The 16,288-nt window shown below is 37.5% G+C and overlaps 2 protein-coding genes across 2 annotated transcripts in view; both read right to left on the bottom strand.

Annotated features, from left to right (window-relative positions):
• LOC136418748 (uncharacterized) overlaps positions 1-16,288 on the bottom strand; it is a 130,672-nt gene that overhangs the window by 57,386 nt on the left and 56,998 nt on the right. The gene's annotated exons all lie outside the window — the stretch shown is intronic.
• Positions 251-12,673, bottom strand: LOC136418743 (zinc finger protein Xfin-like). Its single transcript, XM_066404911.1, has 4 exons — positions 11,923-12,673; positions 5,422-5,583; positions 5,186-5,366; positions 251-5,130 (listed from the first exon to the last, which is right to left on the bottom strand). Exons 1-4 carry the CDS (start codon positions 12,073-12,075, stop codon positions 1,541-1,543), a joined length of 4,086 nt encoding a protein of 1,361 aa, XP_066261008.1. The 5' UTR covers positions 12,076-12,673; the 3' UTR covers positions 251-1,540.

Genomic DNA, 16,288 nt, shown 5'->3' with positions numbered 1-16,288 from the left:
ATTCACATAATTCACTAATTTTAACAAATACACGAGGATTCGGCAACAATCCTCTGCAAGTGATCAATTGCACTTGATATGCTGCTATTTTTTACGTTCATATTTGGTTGAATTAATAGATACAAATAACAAGTAATAATAGCTAATAAAAAACAATCCGAACATTCTTTCGCTTCAGTAAAAGCATAACAAAACTGTAAATCTGGTCACTTTTAATGGCTAAAACGTATACCTAATTAAATCTGCTATCAGCAGTACAAATATATTGAAATAGGAATGCCACTATGTATCTTAACATGTTTTTGTTGCTCATATCACATTACTTAATGAAAAAACTAAAATATAACATAATATCCCGAAGGTCTCCGTAATATGTGTAACATAATAAAATTAAATAAATGTTGGTATTTTAAATAAATAAATAAATAAACGATTTTAACACCATAAAAATATTTTTTATTTTTTATAAAGCTGGAATTATAATACAAAAAATACAAAATATTATTTTCTTTCACTTATTGGTGGTAACTTATCTCATTATAACAGGCATATAACAGAAAATCAAAACAACTTGTAGCTTAATTCGTTCATTCACATAGCCAAAAATATGAAATGTTAACGAAAGCTCTACTTTCCACGAGACTTCTAACTTATTAGTCATGCACCCCCGCGTTGGAATCATATAGCTATCTATGAATCACATTCCTTTTTTCAATCTGAATTAAATTAAGGCAAATCTGAAAAATTATGCACTCAAAATGAAGGTTTCCTTCATTTAATCCAGATTGCGTTGTAAGTATTTTGCAAAAACGTTTTCTACGGTGAATTTTCTTTACTCTTCCTATGTTGGCACTATTCGAATTGATCAAACTTTGACCTTCCTGAATGGTTTCCCTGCAATTGTCCGTGAACATGAACATTTTTTAGCAATTTTCCGTCCATGTGTTTAACTATTTTCGAGGAGGGTAATAAGGAAACATTTTAGTAATAATACACAATTAGCTATGCGAACTAAAAACGTTTCGAGCTTCGGATTTTTGTGGACATTTTGGCGACCGTAAGTAGTAAGGTATCCGCTATAGTGATTTTCGATAAATAATAAATATGTTCAATCGAGTTCAAAAGGGTGTATTTCTTACACAAGACTAATTTGTTATGATATCTTACACTTACCCTAAAAACCCGGTTTCATTTCAAAACGTTTTTGATTTAGCTCTGCTTCACAGGCGACTTTTGAGATTCTGACTGGATTAAAGCAGCAGGAAAAAATGTCAGACTAGTTAAGTAAAAAAACCTGTAATTTTAACTTTAATTTTTTCGCCATGTTTTTAGAAAGTTACTGATTTTCATACGAGTAAAAACATTTTTGGATAATTAAATGGATAAATGGATAATTAAAGAACTATTTTCTGTTATTTGCCTGTTGAAACCCAGATTAGATAATCAAAACCTTAGAAATTAAAATTTACAGAATCCTTGAAGTGCATAACTAATCTGAAACAATTTGTATCGACAAAAATAACACTTGACTATAACGGCCCTAAAATGGATGATCATTGATAGTGTGCATCCTCAAATCTTTAGGATAATTGAAGCACATGTTACAGAGAGAACAAATATAAAACTTCGTACCACTGCCAGCGGCGACTACCTGTGGGTTGGAACTAGCCGCTTGATGGGCGGCGGCACTTTTAGTTTGTTTCTGATGCACTTTCAAATGCGTCGTTAAGGAATTTTGCTTATCAAACACCCTGTTACATTGATGGCACTCAAACTCAGTTTTCACATGTTCTTTATGGTGGTTTTTAATGTGTGCATTCAAGGTATCTTGCCTGCTGAAACTGGAAGGGCACCAATCACATTGGAAGCGCACTTTCGAAGACTGTTCTGCGACGCTTTGGACACTGTGAATTACAGGGGTCTGAATGTCGCCCTTTTCTTGCTTTATTTGTCTTTCTAGGAAGGCATGGAAGCGTTTATGTTTCTCGTATTCATCTTGAGTGTTGAAATCTTGGTTACAGGTTTCACATCTAGGAACTAACATTAAAGCGTCCAACTGTCGATGTTTTTCTAAAATATGAATTTGCAAGGCAGTCGCGTTAGCTAACTCCATGAAGCACGTAGTGCACTGAAACTCTGATAATTCCGCAGGTTCTTCTTTAAGTACCTTGGCGTTATTTATTTTCTTTAGTATCTTCTGCTTCCTAGCCAGCTTCGATGCGACTTCCGCACTACGAATATTTTCTGAAGCGGTTGGTCCCATGCGTTTATGCCAACCGGTGTGTCCCTGCAAGGCCCCTGCAGTTGGGAACCCTTTACTGCAAATTGCGCATTTGAAAGGTTTGTCATCGTTAACTTTACCTACCCTTTCTTTGGTTCCTTTGGGCTTGGCACTCTCACCATGTTCTGTGTGCATGTGCTTCGTCAATTCGTTTAAATTTGCGAAAGACACTTTGCACCATTTACAAATATTCAAATCATTATTTTTAGCCCTGGGTTTCACTCTGTGCGTATCTTTATGTTGATATAGCGCAGATCTGGAGTTATAGCTGCTTTCACAGATATCGCAAGTATAGGTTATGACTTTCTGGCCCGTGGCACTGTTACCGGTAGCCCGAGAATCTTCTTCGTAGTCGGACTCCTCGTTCGATATATCTTCGCTATGCTCTTCCTGCTTGTGTTTAGCCAATGCGGCAGTATTTTCTAAAGCTACATGACAAAGGTCACAGTGTACTTTCCTACTTCTTTTGCTAGGAGTAGCCTTGTTGACGATACCATGCGACTTCAAATGTTCCCTAAGCTTAAACTTCGTAGCAAATACCTTGAAGCATCGTTTACAAGTGTGATATGACTCTTCATTGTCTACAAGCTTTGGTACCTCCACTTTGACTTTCTTGTCTTCTTTCTTCTTTTTGAGTTCACCCAAGGTTACCCGTTCGTGCATTTGCGTGTGAAGGTACAATCCTGCAGGAGTGATGCACACCTTGTCGCAATATTCGCACTTTTTAGGAAATTCACTGTTCGCCTTTTCCTCTTCGGTCATGTTCATTCGCTGGTGCCACGCCATGTGACTCTTGAAGGCCGCTCCAGTGGTGCACATTTTATTGCAATTTTCGCACTTTCTAGGGTACTGGGTCTGTCTCCAGTACTCAGAGCCATGCTTATGCAATGCGTGCTCCCGCAAGGCTTTACTGCTGGCAAAATTTATATCGCATTTTTGGCAATATGGCTTCGGTTTCGATTTTGATGGTTTCTCCTCAGCTTTGTTTTCTTCTTCTTTGGTGTCGTCCATATCTTCCATGGCAATATTTGCATCGGATTGGATTTCTTGATCATTATGTTCTTCAAGTTTATGGCTACGTAGTTCCTCGCTAGTAGTAAATGTAGCATCGCATAATTCGCACATCCTCACCACGTCTCCCGGCAAGTCCTCTTCATCGGACGATGGACTCATCATAGAAGACTTATAAGCCTGCGTTTTAGAGTCTCTGTAAACTTTCAAGTTGAGATGAACACTTCTGTGCTGCTCCAATTCGCTTTGGAATTGGAATTCTTTATCACATTCCGAGCACTGCAAAAGAGTGTGTTTTTCTAGGACATGTTGCTTCCACTTTGACACTGGGTATACTCCACCGCAATCAGGGCATGTGTATAAATCCTCATTTTCTCCGTCCATTTGCGGAACTTCCACTTCTTTCTTTTCTATGTGAGATTTATAATGTCTGACCATGTTATTTGCGTTTGAGTAGGCCTTCTTGCAAAGTGGGCACCGAGTAGACGAGAAAGTGCCCCCCTCACTAGCAATTCGCAAATTATCCATATGGACCATTTTTTTGACCAAACTTGTTGGGACGTCTTTGATATCTTGAGGAATTTCTTTATCATATATTTGTACCATAATGGGTTCTTTCGAGGATTTCTTTCGTTCGCGTTTGCCCTCCACGACGTTGGCTTCATCAGCTTCTTTATACTTAAACGTCTGTGTTCTTGGAACGTACTGGCTGTCTTGAAGCAAAATAAATCCCTCAGAAGTGTCGTGAAGTTCCTGAGCATGCTTCACAAATTCCTCTATAGTAGGAGTGGTGATAAAGCATATGTCACAGTAATAGGATACAATACATGAGGTGTAACAGTGATTTTTATACTCATCCAAGGAATCGAAAACATAGCGACAAGAACAGTAAAATGGTGGCGGTCCGTATATGTGGTCTTCGTCGATGTGTCTGCAAAAATCCTCGTGAAAACTGAACATAAATTTGCAGCGATTGCACTTGAAATTTTGATAAACCCTGGGTTTCACAAGGCATCGCCTTCTAAGGTTTGAAAGCTTTTTTAAGGTCTCCATTTGAGGCCTCTCGCATCGGGAGTAATGTTTTGTAAAGGTGGACCTATCGGTGAGCGATATCATACAATTGTAGCAAGTAAACAATGGGAACCAAATTCGCGTTTCTCTTAAATGAGATAAGAGATAACGTATTGTTTTGTGCTGCACATTGTGGCAGGCGCATTGAAGCGTTTGGAACATCGATACCATGGCTTTACATTTCTCTATGTAGCTCAGTTCAATTTTTGATAAAGGCTCTGATTCGATCAGGGTGGCGTCTTTTTGAAGAAGTTTTAAACCTGCAGCAAATTGAATTTTCTTTTCATCAATTTCTGATTTTCTAATTATTTTTCTGGAAGTGTCTCCTTCGTCATTTACTGCTTTCTCGCCAGTGGACTCTTGTCCCTTAAGCCTTTCATTAACGGATTTCTCTTTGGCTTCGTCCACGTTATTAACTTTTTTTTCAGTGTCCTCTTCTATGGCATCTGATTTATATTCTTTCCAATCATTTAAGTCGGTATTTACGCTGAAATTGGTTTCATTTCTAATTTCAGCTTCTGCATTATTCGAATTGTTCACAGCATTCTCCAAGTCCTCAGACGGATCAACCTTGACATCCTTTTGATGACTATTAACGGACTCGGACTTCTCGCTGATATTTGGCTTAATCGTATCACTATCGGTCGATTTTCTGATTTCAGCCATTTGAAATCTCCTATCCTTTTTCATATGCAACATGTTTTGATGTCGTCTCATGTTTAGAGAATTGCCGAACATTTTACCGCAGTCAGGGCACCGCCGGTCGTCTGCAACATTATTCGCTTTACCAACTGTAATGAAATATGAAAATTTTACCCTTACCGTCTGTTTCAATATCGTCAATATCCATATCACCCACATAGGACATTTGATTGCCGTCTGAATTGTAAGAACTAGAGATATCCATATCGTTGAAGTGATCTTCCTCGTAGCTTAATTCCACTTTAATCGGCATCAGTGAATGCTCATTAGAATCCAAAGGTTCTGGTTTAATACTTAAGGCCTTGAAAAATGTTTTTTTAAGACAACTTTTTACGGAGTGATTGAGACCAACATACAGTTTCTTGGACATCTGTCCAATTAGCCTGCTTAGAAATACTCAACCAATCTGTTAGTTTGGCCTGGTTGCTGTGGCACTGCTTCTTGTATGCAAACCATGTGTCCAGTCTAATGATACAGTCGTTGCAGATCATTGTAGAGATTTTGTCTCGTCGGCTCACCTGCAAAGAACAACAGTGCAAGGAAAGTTAAGGGAGTGTACACAAGATGAGGAAATTTCAATATTTACATAAATATGTTTGCTTTATCAAATATCTGCTTTTAGGATATCGATTGAAGTGTTTCAGACGCAAAGTCGCAATTACCATTACTTTGAGTTATTTTTCATTATACGGCACTAAAAATGAATATTTCACAGTTAGTAAACCGTACTGAAAATGCATTTTCCCCATAAGAGCACAGAAAAATGCCGCGTTCCGGAGCCTTAATGGAATTTACAGTGTAATAGTGACAAGTATCGTGCATTACATATAACCACCAGATTCTATTTCTAGCCAGTTCCACATACCTTTTACATCTTCCCCTTAGAACTGCAAAATTCAAGTAAATACCTGAAGACATTCTTTAAATGTAGGACCGTTACCACAACGTTAGAGAAGAGAATACGTATATGAATGAAGAAAATGAATATTAGCGGTTTGTATGATAAAAAGAAAAGTAGGTACAAGATACGATACGAACAATATTCCTGTTTATTCATCTGAGAAGGTAATTCAATGAATCTTTCTGCTTTGTAGAGTCGATTTATGCTAAAAATATAAACAACAGAATATACCCAAAACAGTTTACTTTTACTTTGTTTAGAAAGCAAAAAAATTAACTTCTGAAGTAAGTAACGCAATTCAATATATTAATTATCGTTTTCAGAGTATAATAACGAAAAGTATCATTTGCTTGTGGACTCAAGCGTTTAAAGTGGGAAAAAAAGTCGTAATTAACCAACCAACGTGGGTCCAAAACTTATTTCGAAAGCTAAAGGACATGGCAGCGAGATTGGGCAGTCGGAAAGATGGTAAACTGGTTGTTCATCTGAGTCAAATTACCCCTCCCCAAAAAAGACAAAGCAAATAATTTCGAATGGGTATGGTCAAATAAGGCAGCTGGCGAACCAAATCAGGGAGGACAAGAATTACAACAACGACAACGTGCCAGTGCCTTGTTAATGAGGAAGCAAGAAAATATGTGAACATGTGTATTTCCTTTCCCGTTTTAAGTGTCTGCAGTCAAAAATGCATTAATAAACTCTACAAAATGTGGCAATATGTTTTTGCAGCTGTTTTTTTAATTTATAAAGGCTTACGAAAAATTCTTTTAAAAAAATCGCTTAATATACAAGGTGTGACATATCATCATGGAGACATTTCAGGGAATGATAGTACTCTACAAAATAATAAAAAAATGCTAATAGACCCATCGTTAAAATTGCACTGTTTTCAATATAATTACATGGTGGCAACATTTCACTTTTTTTCATATTTTGTGTTTTTCTCACGTGTGTTTTGAATTTTCGTACAACTATTTTCTTCAAGTCCCTCTACCACCAAATGCCAAATCATCGGTAGCCATTTACAGGGTGTTAAATTTTTCAACTCATGTACTATAAGGTGTACAAGTAAATTTCCGCCGATTGACAAAACATGGCCCCACCAGAAGATTATCTTGAAATTGTCAGATGTAAAACGTACTATTGCAAGTTTAGTGATCTAGTAGCCTATTTAGATATAGTATAGATAGATGTATAGAACTAATTAACCTAGACTAACCTTGAAATACTAGTGACCCCTTATCAGCATTACATAATTTGTTTCGTTCAATAATGTCAAGTTTTGCGCCGAATAAGCGTCATTTGCAAGAACTTTTAATTCACTTCTTTAATTTGAAGAAATCCGCAGCTGAAGTGCATCGATTGCTTGTAGAAGCATATGGTGAGGCTGCTTTAAGTGAGAGAAGTTGCTGCGAGTGGTTTCACAAATTTAAAACCGGTGAATTTGACGTGAAAGACAAAGAACGCAGTGGACGACCTAAAGTGTTCGAAGATATGGAATTGGAAGTATTATTGGAGGAAGATTCATCCCAAACGCAAAAAGAACTTGCACTTACATTAGAAATGACTCAACAAGCAATTTCGCATCGTTTAAAAGTGTTGGGAATTGGGTTCTTCATGAATTGAAGCCGAGACATTGAACGCCGATTTTGCATGAGTGAAATGCTACTTGTCAGGCATAAAAAAGGGTTTTTTTGCTGGCGATGGAAAATAGATCCATTACGATAACCCAAAAAAGAGAAAATCATGGGGACCACCTGGCCATGTTTCAACATCGACGGCCAAACCGAATATTCATGGACAAAACTCATGTTGTGTATTTGGTAAGATCAGTTTGGTGTCATATATTATGAGTTGCTCAAACCGAATACAACCATTACTGGAACCCTCTACCGAACACAATTAATGAGAATGAGCACTCAAGGAAAAACGCTCATTACTACTTCAGACACGACAAAATTATTCTCCTACACGATAATGCTCGTCCGCATGTTGCGGTACCGATCAAAACCTATTGGGAAACACTTGATTGAGAAGTCCTACCCCACCCGCCATATTCACCAGACCTTGCCCCATCCGACTATCACTTATTCCAGTCGATGGCACAAACTCTGTCTAAGCAGCGCTTTACATCGTATGAAGATATCAAAGATTGAGTGGATTCACGGATGGTTTCAAAAGATGAAGAGTTCTTCCGACGTGGCATTCGAATGCTGCCAGAAAGATGGGAAAAAATAGTAGCTAGCGATGGACAATACTTTGAATAAAACATAATGCACCGTTCTTTCACAATAAATTCCTAATTTTTGATATCAAACGGCGGAAATTTATTTGTACCCCTTATATTTTATGCTTTGTACCTTTTTTAGAACATCCTGTATGAATTGTAATGCCAAACTTAAATTCCTTCTTCAATTCTTTAGCTTTTTGGTCTCTTGGTGTATTTTTGTATCTTTTACCTTTATCGTAGAACTTGCAAAATATCTATGAATGCAAATTAAGAATGTTAAGGAAGGAAGGAACAAATAGTCATGCGGCTCAGTTACCAACTACGTACGCAATTTGTCACATTCAGTCAAATTTCTTAAAATTAAAATAAATCTAACCGAAAGAAAAATTTTTAAAAACTGTTGAAAATGCTTTTAAAAAATGTGAAGCTTTGCCACCATGTATGTCGAGGATGGTGCATTTTTTACCATAGGCTTATTAGCATTTGGTTATTTTGCAGAGTACTATCGACCTCTGAAATACATCCATAATGATATTTTATACTCTATACATCAAATATACAGGGTGTTTAAAAAAGATGCGGCAATATTTGAGGGGTGATTGCTCGGGTTATTTTAATAAAAAAAGTTTCTATAAATATCGGTCCGCAAACGCTTCGTTACCGATCTACGGGGTGTTAATCTTTCATTAAAAAAACAGTAAAAATTAGATTTTTCCAAAGCCGTTTAAGATATTATAATGAAATTTTAAGCGTTTCAATAGCTGGGGGAGGCGCATACTTTGCAATACAAAACGATTTTTTGGTCTTACCAGTGGCGCGCGTATTGGCACGTAAATTAAACATTTTCTATGATAAATGAACATGCACTAAAATGTTTTTTTTTTAACTCAAAAACTGGGCGTCCTGCGATAAAATGTCAATAGAGCTTTTTTCTTCACAATTGAATAACGAATTCAAAAATATTTTTCATTTTTACAGAAATCAGCGGCGTCCTATTTTTTTGTATTGCAAAGTATGCGTCTCCCACAGCTATTGACACGCCTAAAATTTCATTATAATATCTCAAGCGGTTTTGGAAAAGTTTAATTTTTACAATTTTTTTAATGAAAGATCAACACCCTGTAGATCGGTAACGGAGCGTTTGCGGACCTATGTTTATAGGAACTTTTTTTATAAAATGACTTGGGCAATCGCCCCCTTAAATACTGCTGAATCTTTTTGGAACACCCTGTGTATACCCGATTTACGAGCCCCAACATTAGGATCTTACTTACGTTAAAAGATAGGAGGTCGATTAAATTAGGACAAAGTTCGGAAACGGCTCATTACAAGTAATTAGATGGAAATGAAGCATTCTTAAGGGCCTTTTTGAAGCAATTTTTGAACAGCGACGTCAGCTTTCGTCTAATGCACCAAGTTTCCGAAATATGAAATATAACTTTTTATTGACTGTACATAAGAAACTCACGTCCAGTTTGGAATAAAATCATTGGGTCACTTTGTTAACATTACGGTAAAGTCTATTTCTATTGGCCATGACGTTACATATTTTCATCTCTGTTAATCTACTCATTCAAATGGACATCAAGTGAGATGCAATTTGTCATGTCACGGTTAGTCCTTACTTCCTAAGCCATCCGTTTACTTTAACAATACTTGTTCTGTAAACTGCACCATACATACCAACGTTTGTAGCTTCTTAACGACACGTTAACGATACGTTACGTGAATCTATAAGCCTGGATTCCCATTGAAAATTGTGCAGGAAATTGCACTTCTAGTAAAAAGTAGTCTAAAGTTTGCTGTAGATTATCTAATTTCCCGTATAGGATATTTGGCGAAGTTTTAAATGCTTAGGGTAGATCTGTATTTTAGTGGGAAACTTTACATATTTTAAAAAGTATTCAATACCTAAAGAGGGGCCTGGTGCAAACACTTTCTTGTCAGTGATAATATTGCAACATAAGAAACTGTGGAAAACTCAAAGGCAGGTCTTAAAATAGAGTGAGGAAAATAACATGTTTTGTCACTGAGAAAACAGTTCGTCGACGTCTTCGCCTCGTTTGGTAATGTTCTCGAATTACAGAATATGGTTTTTGGCCAATTGAACGCTCCGCTTTTCCACGACCATTCATGACACAAAACCGTAATTAAATTATTAATAAATTTAATTGCCATTAACGTGCCAACCGCACTCGCACCGCTGTGCTTAGGCAGAGCACGGTTTTATTACGGGCATCCAAATACACACAAAATCAACAATCAACTTCCAACAGTGCCCCTATGAGTAGCGGACTGCGTCCACATGTGACTGTCAAACTTCAATCCCTAGAGACGAAAATTAACGTTATGGGCCATTCTATCTCTAAAGACGAAAACGATGTTTTCGGTTAAAGTATGAAGAGAAGTCAGCACTTTCCTGAAAGAAAATAATCGATTTACAATTATTTAAAACGAGCGTTAATTTTGGAACACCCTTTACATTCCTCTCATTTATAGCTTGTAGGGAGGCCGAAACTCATTAAACGTCGCAGTTTGCTAATTGAAATTTTGAACGAAATGTTGGTGACCAAAATGGGGTTCTTACGGGGGCCAATTAGGAATTAATGATAATTTAAGAACTGACGTGGTTTTTATTTCAATTGGACAGTCCTTCTTTCCTTTCTTCTCGGTTAGGCTACATATTTTATCCACCTGAACAGTAGATCGTGCTGAAATAATCGGCAAGAGCTGGGGGGCGATATGATAAGTCTGAATGTAGTACACACGAAAGTGTGCCCGTAGTAAAGACCCAGGTAATGATGAAAGACCGGAATAAAAACATAGAAAAGCACCCAGTGGGATAATTACTGGACCTGGGTAAACGTTTAATAAGCACACGTGGTTTGCTATTTTTTTTTAATTAAAATTTGTAGCGCTGCCCTGCGGGGATCCAAAGTTTCCTTCCGTTATCAGAAGATTATAATTAACTCTCGTTATTTTAGTTTTATGTTGCCATGCTCGGCAGTACACTGAGGACGTCAGTCGGCGACGAAACGTCTAAGTGCATTGCAAAAATGCCGTTTCTCGTTGGGCAAAGGGTTCAATTCCCGTTATTGGCATAAACGATGGTTGCTGGCAACCACATCGTTATTTCTCTACAGGCAGCTACTGAAACGGAGAAGCGACAAGCAGCCCGACCGTGATCATTCCTTTGCTTTCTTATATTTCATCCTTGTGCCGCACGGACAGGTAACATCGCAGTCAACGATGTCACAACTAAAGCTTTTTTTCCTTCGAATGCGAAGAAACCGATTTTGAATCGTAAAGTATCCGCAACCCATTGATAAGCCGATGATGCCTCAGCGAACGAGCCATCCAGCTGCGGGACCTGAGGAGCACCTATCAAATCGAACGTACGAAAATTTTTCATGGATGCTCATGGAAAATCACCGACATTTCCCCACTTGAAGTGAAGAAAATCATGCCTGCACCACAGAGACGATTTACTGAAGTTTTAATGCTGCAGCTTCGTCAGCCATTATCGATACACCGTCAGTCGGCAACACCATCGCGTGGCGAGAACGAGACTCGGCTCGGCCAATAAGGTCGAGTTTGCGATGTTTCCACAGGAGAAGATCGCCTTTATGGAATCGATAACATGGTAATGGTTGTACTTTGATATGCAACTTATTATTCCGAGTTGTTAATCGGAAATGTTTGACAAAAATGCGAGATTAAGCTTACCTGGAGATGCAGCAACAGCTCTATCTTTTGAGGGAGCTTGTTCGGCCCGAGGATTTCGTCGTATAACGATTTTAGAGAGTCCTTCCTGTCCGACAGGCAGAGCCGACAAATGGCGTTGAGGTCCATCGGTCTGGCCGTCGGTAGCGTGTCCATTTCCGACTCGTTGCAAGGATAATTTCCTCGCAAAAACCAACAGTTTCGATGAAGATCGACGATCTCGACAAACGAACAAATCCTCCAGGACCGCTACTGATGTGTCTTTTCTTGCAACCGATGGTCGACTACGTAATCACGTATCTTTACTTTCAACAATTCCGGCATTGGAATGCGTGTGTGTGGTGTGCAGTAAAGTTTCACTGTTTCTCGTTCCTTTGACGATGTTGATAACGACACACGAGGAGGCACTTTGGAAAATGAGATGATTAAAGAAAACCTCTTGCACTATCATCGATTTGAAAGAGAAACGACTTGGAATCCCGAGAATTGTTCAGTAACTGCGACGGACCAAGATTAGGAAGGACTTGACTGCCGGTCGGTGTCGGTGAAAACTGATGATGAAGCCGGGTGATTCGGCCTTGTTGACTGATTCGAATCTGGGAGCTTTTGTGCGATGTTGAACTGGACTGATGGGGGCTGGGGCTGAACCTGAGCGCTTCTGCATTTGATGCGTGATCCGATGTTTCCTCTGTATTTTCTGATGCCGTGCTCTTCCAGTAGCATAGGTGGGTATTATAGCGTCTCTGTAATAGCCCTGCTTCAGGATACATGGCGCGAACGGTTGCGACACTAACCCGGGAAGAACCTTTAGTGCAGGTCAACTCAGGCTAGTGCCAGAAGTGCAGGACGTGATGAGGTACCTATCCTGCTCATTTGAAAGCTTCGTTGAGCATGGATATCAAGACTCTTGAAAGTACTTTATGTACTATGAAGACGACCAGGTTTCTTACGGTTCCTAGCGGAAGGATACTGCGCCTAGAAGCAGAAGGATACTGAACTTAGAAGCGAATGGACCTTAGGCGAAATTTCAACCGACTTTAGGGCGAATAAATTAAAGCGTGAGCTTTATTGACCTCGACGAGGTGCAATAATGCATCGCAATTAAAGTAAATGGGGTACTCACTCTTAATTTGATATAGGGAAGTACCATGAGTAGCTCACAATCTGGCAATACTGCAGACGCCATTCTTAAAGTCGACGTCATTCGTGGTCTCCCAATAGAAATTCTTAATAATACTAATAGCGACAGTAATTATATGTAAGTATGTTCAATATGTAATTTAAGTAATGTGCATAGTAATGTTAAACTTTATTTTTGTAATTTATTGCCCTTGAGTCCCCTTGCAATTGGTCTGTGAAGTTTATTCATAGATATAAATACAGGGTGGACAAATTTTAATGTTCACAGTTCACTTTTGGGCATTTTCAATAGAGCCTCGTCATTTAATTATCATGTTACTTACATAAATATAATTGCCACATTGTTATAATCTAATCGGAGAGATTTTTCCTTTCAAAATGAACTATGTCAGAACTAGTATGAGCTGCAGTCCATACTAATCTGGACTTGGTTTATACTAATTCATTTTTTACAATAGATATAACAATTTAACCATCATTGAGTTTTCGGAAATAGTGCTTTATTATTCCAATGCGTATACAGAATCTCGCAATCTTGTTCGTACATATGGATTTGTTGAAAAAAATACTCGATTTTCGCTATAAAAAAATCATTTATTTTACTTTTTTTTATTATTAACAAGAAATGTATTTTAAATATACGTACTTATGTACAAAACCTTCAAAGAATAAATAACAAAACTAATCGACAAATTTAACAAAAATACCTCCTCTTCACACAACATTTATGTTCGTACACTTAAATTTAAACATAAAACTAAACAACATTTTTGATTAAACAATAATTGATCAACACTTTGTCGAGTAGCCCTTTGCTGTGATGACCGCTTGATATCTCCTATTCGTAGAACACACTAATTTTTTGTATACTTCAGGACTGATTTTTTCCATTCTTGTGACACAATGTTTTTTAATTCTGTTTTTGATGAAATTTTACATTTTCTTATGTTTTTTTTTAAATTGCCTACAAATGTTCAATTGGGTTTAAGTCTGCTAATTATGGAGGCAATTTTGGAACATTCCAAATTAGCCATTCTTTGTTGATTAAAGCTGTGTACTTAAGATCGATGTCCTGTTGAAATCTATAAACATTTGGCGAACCTAATTTTCGCGCATTTTATTTTACGTTCTTTTTAGAATATCGTTATAACCATGTTTATCTATAATACCATCTATAAAGTGGATATTTCCAACTCCATTTGAGGACATGCAGCCCCAAATTATTAGGGATCCACCTCCATGTTTTACAGTCGGAAGTGTATTACGAGGACTACTATCTTCATTAGTTTTTCTCCACACCCTATGGATACCATCTGACTGAAAAAGATGAATTTTTGTACATAATTACATACATTTCAATTGCATTTCTTGTTAATAGTAAAAAAAACAGTAAAACAAATCATTTTTTCATAGCAAAAATCGAGTATTTTCTTTAACAAATCCATGTGTACGAACAAGATTGTTAGATACTGTAGGTACGATTCCATCCTGTATTAAAAATCTGTGTAATTTGTAAGTTTATCTGGCAAGTCTTTGTGAGTCAGAAACAGCCCGTTTCGAGGTCAAAAACGGCGAAATTAGAAAGTGCAAAAAGTTTCTGTGCGCCCCGAAACTCTTTGATGAGATGAGTCTAAAACACTTGTATTCAAAATTAAATATACATCTGGTTTTAAATGATCATTCTTGGACTTCCATGAATTTTTTTTACACCGACCTTTCGCACAGTGTTACCTCTGCTCATTATTGAGGCAAATTAACTGTTTGCTCAAATCGTGACTCAATGAATCAATCATAAAACGATGAGTGAAACTTTGTAACCACCACTTGATGGGTGAAACAGTTAGGTTTACGGGCATTGATAAATCAATAAAAGTCCAAGAGGTATCATTCAACAACGTATCATTATCTACCTCCTTCAAACAAATGTGAACAAATCTTTCTCATCCGGAAATAGTGTCTAATTCGAAGGAGAGGGCATTCAACTTTCACATACATTTTTAACTTGTTTCTCTCGAACAACCAACCTTCATGTCTGGTTTTCGGCAATTTTATACGTACTATCGAGAATCGAATTCATACTTAAAATTTGATATCTCAACAACGCGAGAGATACTATTTCTTATTATTATGCTGAACCAACGGCACCGGAATTGAGTGGTAATTTGCACAAGTGCAATTGTCGAATTGTTGCACTAATGTAATTATCGAGCAACACCATGAAAACGTAGTAAGAAGCTCAAAATATCTTAGATTCGCCGTAACAATAATTACAGCAACATTTTAATAATTATGTGAGTAAAATGATCACATAAATAGCAATTTTTCAAATGATCAGTCTATCGTGTTCTTTTTTCTAAGCTTGTATTTTTGGGCGTCCGAATAACGCTCGAAAGTTAAGTCGAATTTAAATGGTTTTGACTAGATGCCGGGACTTTTTAACTGTTTTATTTACCAATTGTGGATCATGCCTAGAAAGTGGCAAGTATGTCACAAATACTTAAATATACCGCTACGGTATACTACTAGTATATACTATATAATAGTGTATGCTGGTATATACTAAATACCAGTATATACTACATTACTTGCTTCGACTATCTAACAAGAAAACCTCTCAACTTGTATGCAATTCGTAAGGGTGAAATAAGAGTGCGTGTATTCAAGTAGTTAATTCGGATTGCGGTTAAGCGCTAAACGATCATCTACACGGAAATCATCCTTTGTATGTGGGCTAATTTATTCCTCGCCGGCCATAAGCTTAAAAGTCTTTCGGAGGACCTTAAGGGAGACAGTCCACGACACTACGGCATCGGCCATCGCGCTGTCGCGAGCCGGATCAAATATCCATTTAACACTTTTTATGTGCGGTAAAGCAACTTTACCACACGCGTTGGCGAGTTGAAAGTAGCACTGAATCAAACTGGCACTTGGTCTATAGAGATTACACGCTGATAGTTGATTGAACTGATAGAAGACAATAAAGTTCATACACATGCGATTTGAAAAAATATATTTTACTTGATACATGCAAAAGTGTCTTTACAGCACTCGATTGCTGGTCACAGTGCGCTGTGCGTCGCTCGCTCTACTGCAATCACCGTGCTGTGAAGCATCACTTTCTGCACGTTCTAAGTAAATAATTATCACGAATAACGAGGCGTAACCAAAAGACATATTTTTACACATGTTGAGTTAAACGCAACATACACAAAAAAAAGTAAATATTTGT

This window comes from Euwallacea similis, chromosome 37 (genome assembly GCF_039881205.1).
Source record: "Euwallacea similis isolate ESF13 chromosome 37, ESF131.1, whole genome shotgun sequence".
In the NCBI taxonomy this organism is placed as follows: Eukaryota; Metazoa; Arthropoda; class Insecta; order Coleoptera; family Curculionidae; genus Euwallacea; species Euwallacea similis.
This window is presented reverse-complemented; position numbering and strand designations above follow the sequence as displayed.

Bases quoted from the DNA above. Each gene is read 5' to 3' on its own strand.
- LOC136418743 (XM_066404911.1), bottom strand. From the start codon at position 12,075: ATGGACACGCTACCGACGGCCAGACCGATGGACCTCAACGCCATTTGT. The intron at 5,584-11,922 runs GTAAGCTTAATC...TGTTCTTTGCAG, and splicing joins AGCTGTTGCTGCATCTCCAG to GTGAGCCGACGAGACAAAAT. The intron at 5,367-5,421 runs GTATGTTGGTCT...ACATTTTTCAAG, and splicing joins GGACAGATGTCCAAGAAACT to GCCTTAAGTATTAAACCAGA.